General features: G+C 35.0%; 1 protein-coding gene across 1 annotated transcript; it reads right to left on the minus strand.

Annotated features, from left to right (window-relative positions):
• Window positions 1-443: 443 nt before the first annotated feature.
• MGYG_08876 (hypothetical protein) lies at window positions 444-1,108 on the minus strand (the record flags this gene model as incomplete). Its single annotated transcript, XM_003168976.1, has 2 exons — window positions 444-1,017; window positions 1,077-1,108. 2 exons carry the CDS (start codon window positions 1,106-1,108, stop codon window positions 444-446), a joined length of 606 nt encoding a protein of 201 aa, XP_003169024.1.
• Between the last annotated feature and the right edge of the window lie 6,422 nt (window positions 1,109-7,530).

Below are 7,530 nucleotides of genomic sequence, written 5' to 3' on the forward strand. Positions count from 1 at the left end.
CCTCTGCAAATAGGTAAGTGTTCCATTTCCGAGTGTTTATGCCCAACTTGAAATGCCTCCGGGGTATATTTTATGACTAGGGCGATCGGGTATTAAACAATACTATAGAGAGAGGCAAGAGGTTTCATGAAACCGTCTGTCCATTTACCGAGGACGCTTGATAACTCTCTCCCCATTCCTCGCCTGGCTATCCAGCATCTGATCAACCACAAACTCCGAGTCATAAACCACATGCTCCCCCTTCTCATCCCTCCAGCACGCTCTCCCAAAACACCGGAAGACCGTATCCCCCCGGTAAAACTGAATCATCTTCACATATTCCCAGTACTCCGGATACCACCCCGAATACTCCCAATCGATAATCGCCGTAATCCGCCCCTTGTCTACCATTATATTATGCATGCCGATGTCGCCGTGTGTGAATCGAAGTTGGTGGTTGCTCATCAAACTATTCCGGATTGTTCAACGTAGAATGAACCGAAGAACCGTATCGAGTCCGGGTGTACTAGAGAAACCAGCCATTCGTTGAGGTCAGCCTCAGTCTTGAACGGGCCGCCATATTCAGCACCGCCGCCTCGAACATCGGCAGCAGGGCTGGTACCGTCGATAGGACCGATCAGAGCTGCTGGCGGAGCACGAAGTGTCCGTAGTTGACACAATATATCATCTAGATCCTTTAGGACACTCTCCCGCTGCACTTGATCCATGGTCGGCCAGCTTTTACTGAGCATATCCCCGGGGATAAACAACATCGCCAAATGTCCCACCCGGTCTCTTCCTTCTCCTTCTTCCCACCAACCAAGCACTTCTGGCACAGGAACCTGCGGACAGGTCCTACGGACAAAACTCATCGCTCGAGCCTCTCGTTCGGCTTGGACATGACGCCCATATTTGACCACCGTACCAGACTCTGTGATATAGACCCCATGCCAGTCCCCACGTTTGCCAACAATCCACCCAGCAGAATCAATTTCCTCCTTCTTGATCGGAGACGTGCCTATAACAGCCTGATTCAAACTGAGGATTATTTAGGATTAAAGTAAGGGATTTAATAATAGAAGTTTTTAGATTCGTACCTCACCAACTTTACACTAACGTAATCCACCATTCGATAACCACCACCAATTGATAACCACACCTTAAAATATTCATACTTCTACTACCTACTAACTTTAACTAGTAATAAAATAGTTAACGAAGAAGTAATTACTTTAGTAATTAAGAATTTAAAGTTATAAAAGTATTATAATATTACTATAACTACTAAAAAATAGAATATTAATAGAAAGACCCTTAGATATAGGTTTTTAGGCTAAATAGTATTAAATTAGGAAACTACCTTTATATATCGAAAAAATCTAACCAATACTTAAGAAGAGGTCTTATTATAGTATATCGAATAGTTATCTAAAAGAGGACTTTTATCTATACCTTAAGTTATTAAAAATCTAGTTCTAGAGCTTATATATATACCTATAGGTAAGAACTAGGTATATTAGTTCTATAAAAGATATAAGTATTATATTACTTTAAGATATCTTTAATTAATTAATTAATAGAGGTATATTATAGATAATCTACTATATTTTAAATACTTTTATAAACTTATAAGTACTTGATTTATATATATATTCTATATATTAAATTAAATTTCTCTATACTATTCGGCTACTAGCTAACTATATAGGAAGACGTCTATATAATTTGCTAGATTATTTATATCTTCCTTTAGTCTTCCTACCCTTCCTTAACCCTTATATCTAGAGAGCCTAGATACTATTACTAATAAGAGAGTTAGCTAGAGTAAACTATTCTAGAATACTCTGCTTTAGCCACTACTTAGTTAGCCTCTTTACCCCTTTATTTGTTATAAGTAGGGCTTCGTAATCTAGGCTTCTATTTAAGATTAGGAGGTCCCTATTACTCTAGTTCTCGTAGAAGACTATAACGTGCTTAAGCCTCTCCTATACCCTCCTATAGGAGTATATTAGGGAGTTAGTACTAGGTACCCTTATAAGGTTAAGAAAGAAGGCTAGGCCTATCTTTCCTAACCTTACCTAGGTAAGGATAGTAGTCTGTGTCTTCTATAGACTCCGTTATATCTATAGTACTATTCTAGTTAGAGGTTACCTATAGATACTATTACTAGGCCCCTTAAGTTCCTTATCCCTACGGAGCTTCTAGTATTTTAAAATCCCTAGGGGTTGTTAGATCTCTATAGTACGTATAGAGGTCTAGGCGAGGTATAGTAGGGGATACTAGCTATCTTCTTTACTAGATAGTAGGGTTCTAGCCTATAGAGATAGTCTCGGGTATTAAATACCTCCTCTAGGTCTTCTTCTTCTAATAAGGATTGAGGTTCTAACCTTATTATAATAGCTCTAAATAAGGTCTCTAGTACTAGAGCCCCTTATCTATTATAGGTATATAGCTACCCTACTTATTATATAGAGGTCTAAAGGTAATATATAGATCTTACTCTCTAGAAGGCTTACTAGAGTAGCTTTATAGGCCTCTAGTATAATCCTAAGGTATTTATTCTATACTCCTATAAGCTTATAGGTAATTCCCCTCTATATAGATTTTCTAGCTAGATTTAGTTAGTACTATGCTACCGTAGCATAGGTAAGGGTTAATCTAATAATTATTAGATATACCTTCCTAGTCTTAAGTATTAGGAGGCCCTAGATTGATCTAGTAAGCCTAGAGAGAGCTAGATACTGCGTCCTTATCTTTCTAGTAACTATTTTAAGGAACTTACCCTAGGTAAGCTTCTGGTTAAGGATAAGTCCTAGTACTCTTATAGCTAGGTTTAGGGTAATAACTTATCCCTTAAGTAGTTAGAGGCTTGCCTTAGTATTAAATATTTTAGGCTTCCTAATTAGATAAATAAGGGTATACTTCTCTAGGGTAAAGTTTACCCTATATCTTCTAGTCTAGCTAAGGTATTTTAAGTATAGTGCCGCGAGTCTCTAGTAATTCCCCTATATTAAAGGTCTCTAAGTAAGTATATTAGTATTATCTATAAATCCTATAGTTAAGGTCGCCTTTTCCTTATTATAAATCTCTAGGAGTTTAGCCCTATAAAAGAGGTAGAGTAGTAGTAAGATAGGTAATCCCTATAGAATACCTAGCCCTACCTCTATATAATTCGAGTCCTTACTATTAAAGAGAAGTATAATCTTCTTATTATCTATAAAGGAGTATATCTATCTAATAAGCGCCCTTAGTATCCCTTTCTACCTTAGTATATAGAGGAGTCTATCCTTATTTACCCTATTAAAGGCCCCCGAGATATCTATAGAGAGTAATATAATAACTCTAGATTTAGTATTCTAAACTGCTCTAATCTAACTTACTAATTAGTCTAGGGCTATCTTAGTAGATTTACCTTACCTAATATCTAACTACTTATCTAGTAGTATCTTATACTTCTCCGCTAGGGTTCTAAACTATTCTATAGTTACTAACTCTATAACCTTTCTAAGTATATTTAGTAGGGCTATAGGCCTCTAGGCCCTAGCTTTAGTATAGTCCTCCTTATCTAGCTTCCTAAAAACTACTATATAGGCCTCTTTAAAGGCTATAAGGTAGTATTCCTAGTCTTAGGTAGCTTAAATAAGAGCCGTTAACGTAGTAGTAAGGGGTTTACCTATTATAAGTAGGAAGCTAAGCGGGATTCTATCTATACTTAGAGCTTTCTAGGGTTTGGCTCTCCTTAGAGCTAATTAGACCTCCTCTAGGGTTATTCTAGATAGATTCTCTACTTTCGGGCTATAGGTAGCCCCCTTAATATTAGAGAGGTCTATAGGGGTGTGGTTAGCCTACTAGCTATTACTTACCTAGTTACTTATTAGGTAGAATCTATTTCTTAGAGTATCTACTATTATCCTATAGTTACTAGATCCTTCCTCTAGAGGCGGGATCTTAGGTAGCTTGGGAGGTCTAAAGCTTCTCTCCTTACCCTATTTTATAAGCTTCTAGATACCCTTAGGCTTATCTTCTAGCTTATATAGGTCTCTACGGAAGATTACTCTCTTTTCCTCTCTAATAAACTTCTTTTTAGCTTTATTTAGGCTCTATATAGCTTTGTAGGGGTCCCCTCTACGTATTATCTAATATTCTTCCCTAATAGCTATTTTTACTCTTTTAGTCTACTAGGGTAGGTTACGACTATCTAGTACTAACTTTAGACCTTCTTTAGGTTTAGCCTTTAGTACTAGTTTTTCTATAAGCTCTAATATAAAGGTTTATATATAGGCCACGTAATTATTAATCTCCTACCTACTTATTAATTAGCTCTTAACTACTAAAGTATTAGTATATTTCTGTACTAACTCCGCGTTAGCCTTCTTCTAAAGGTAGTCTAGTAATAGTATCCCTAGGCTAGCTACTATATTACGGTGATCTATAGAGGTTATTACTAGACCCCTTCTATCTCCTAGTATCTTTATAGAGAGTTCTATAAGGAGAGGTATATAGTCTGAGCCATGGTATAGACTATTATCTATAGAGGTAACTACTTAATATCTTATTAGTTATTCTAAGAGGAAGGCGAGGTCTAATATAGAGATTAGAGGGCCCTTCTACTAGGTAGTAAGCCTAGGGGGTATAAGGAAAGTAAGGTAGTTAGACCTTATAGTATTTATAAGGGTATTATTAATAGTAGTATATTTATTAGACTAGCCCTAATAGAGGTAGTATATATTAAAGTCTCCTAATAGGAGTATATTAGCTTTATCTCGAATTAGTACTAGGAGCTTCTAGATTAGTAAGGAGGGGGTAGAGTCTGCTAGATATATAGAGAGCAGGGAGTAGATATTAATAATAGTAAGGACTTTAGGGCCTAGCTCTAAGCCCTTTTATAGTAGTGGGCGAAGGGGTTCGAGGGCTAGTTTAAGTATATTAATACCCTCTTCTAGATATTATACCTTCTAGGCTAAAAGCGGGAGGGCTTTATTAATTAGAAAGTATATCTTTAAATATCTATCTATTAGATAGAGGGGATAAAAAGGGGAATAGAAGGGGTAGGCTATAGTATATATATAGGGGTTCTACTATAATTCCTAGATAGCAATTATATCTAGGTCCCTGGCCTTAGGGTAGCCTATTAGTAGCTCTATTATATTCTACTTTTTATATATATTATATTAGAGCACCTTTACTATTAGGATAGTAGGGTAGTAGACTTATTATAGGTAGACTATTATAATAGTAGTAGATCTATAATAGGCTAGTTCCCTTTCTCCGGTATAGTTATAGTAGTAGACCTACTATATCCCCTTTTAATCTATATTTAGGTAGCCTTACTATAGCCCTCTATAGATACTATTACTAGGGTACTATTAGTTCTTTTTCTAAGGGAGGAGATTGGCACTTTTAGTTCTAGAACTAGCTCTAGTTTATATACCCGGAAAGTAGTAGGCCTTATAGCTCTAACTTTAGTAGCTCTTTTTACCTTATAGAGCTAGTATTAGTAGACCTTACTACTAACTTAATATAGTCCCTTATAGTTTATATATTTAGCTATACTAGCTTTTCTAAATATAGTATAGGCTCGTGTATAGTAGTTTAGCTTATTATACTATTTATAGGTCTCGATATTTCTATAGTTCTACTATATATAGTTATACTTTTAGCACCTATAGTAGCGCCTTACTTAGTATTCTAGAATAAAGGGTTTAACTAGGTGTAGCTTATCCTTATAGAAGATTCCCTCCTTTATTAGGAAATTTACTTCCTCGGGCCTAGCTAGATCTAGTAGAAGAAATCTAAACTTTTTTCCTTTTAGAAGGGTCCTTTTATTCTAGTATATTCTTAGGATAATAACCTTTCCTTTAAGTTCTAGGTTCTGATCTATAAGCTCAAGAGTTACCTTTACCTAGTTATTATTCTTAATAGATTTAACCCTGACTCTATAGACTAGGACAGTATACCTCTTATCCTAGAGCCTAGCCTCTATTCTAGTAGCCTTAAGCTAGACCCTATCTACCTTAGCTTTTTACTTAGTTTCCGCGGAGTCTATAGTTAGGATAAGCTCTCCTACCCTAGACTCTCTAATTCTAATAAAGGTTCCTATTTTCCTTATAGCTATTTTTCTATTAATAGCTTTAAGGAGGTCCTTCCTTATCTTCGCCTTATCCTCTTCTATTACTCCTTCCTTTATAGTCTGTCCCCTAACTTTAATTTCCCTGCTTACCCTAATATTAGCCACTATAGCCGCCCTAAGGTAGCCCTCTACTACTATCTAAGCTATAGTTCTAGAGCCTTCTAAATATTTAGTAGGCTAGGTAGTAGCTTTTTAGGCTAGAATATACTTTCCCAGGGCTTTTATAGACTATATAGTCTCCTTAGTATCCTATAATATCCTATTATATAGTATAGTAAGACCTAACTAGATTTTTACTAAGGCTATGTATTTACCTCTTTTATTTACTAGGTGATAGTATCTATACTTAATAAGCTTAAATCTAGCTAGGAGAGTTTCTTTAGTTATTCTTTCTATCCCTTCTCTTCTATTAGGGGGAAGTTCCTATAGGTATAGAGTTTTTACTCTACCTCTACCGCCCTCTTCTACTACTACTATAGGGTCAATTCCCACGGCTTTTTTTAGTAGAGCTATAGGTAAGGCTCTCCTTTTCCTTTCTTCCGCTTTTTATAGGTAGTATAGACGTGGGGGTTAACAATAGAGGTATATATTCTATATTCTATATATTACTAGTTCTAATATCTTCTCTCTTTTAGCTAGGGAATATAATTACTAAATATAATATTCTTTCTAAAAATACCTATAATTTTAATAAGAAAGACTTCCTTATTAGGATTAGATATACTATTAAGTAAATAGTCTCTATTTAATCCCTTAAGAAGGAGAGGATAGCTATAATTTATAATAGAAACTACGAATTTATCTCTCTTCTTACTACTATCTCTATAGATAGTAAAAAAATTCCTCCTATACTTATTTATAAGGGTGAGGGAAATATCTAAAATATCTAGCTTAATAAATTCAATCTAAAAGAGTAATTAGCCTATTTTATAGCCTCTCTAAATAGATAGAGTAGTAATAACTATAGGTGTAAATAGCTAGAGAAGATATTTAATAAATATACTAGATAGAAAATAGATAGAGGGAGAAGGCTACTTATACTTAATAGCTACTCTTCTTATATTAATCTATAATTTATTAACTATGCTAATCGAAACCGTATCCTTCTAATTATCCTACCTCCTTATTCTACCTATTACTTATAGCTACTAGATATTGGAGTATTCTTACTATTAGCTACTAGGTACTCCTAGGAAATAAATAACCTAGTATATAGTAGCTTTAGATATCTATCTATTTAGAAGTAAAATTTCTAGGGCCTATTCTATTTAGTATAGTATAAAGCTCTTAGTCCTTTAAATATTAAGGCTACTTTTAAAGCTATAGGTATTTATCCCCTATAGCTAGAGAAAATACTTAAAATATTTAATAAATAGCCTTCTATACTAATTTTATAACCTAATATCCCTATTATTTCTACT

Source organism: Nannizzia gypsea, genomic scaffold (assembly GCF_000150975.2).
Source record: "Nannizzia gypsea CBS 118893 supercont1.13 genomic scaffold, whole genome shotgun sequence".
In the NCBI taxonomy this organism is placed as follows: Eukaryota; Fungi; Ascomycota; class Eurotiomycetes; order Onygenales; family Arthrodermataceae; genus Nannizzia; species Nannizzia gypsea.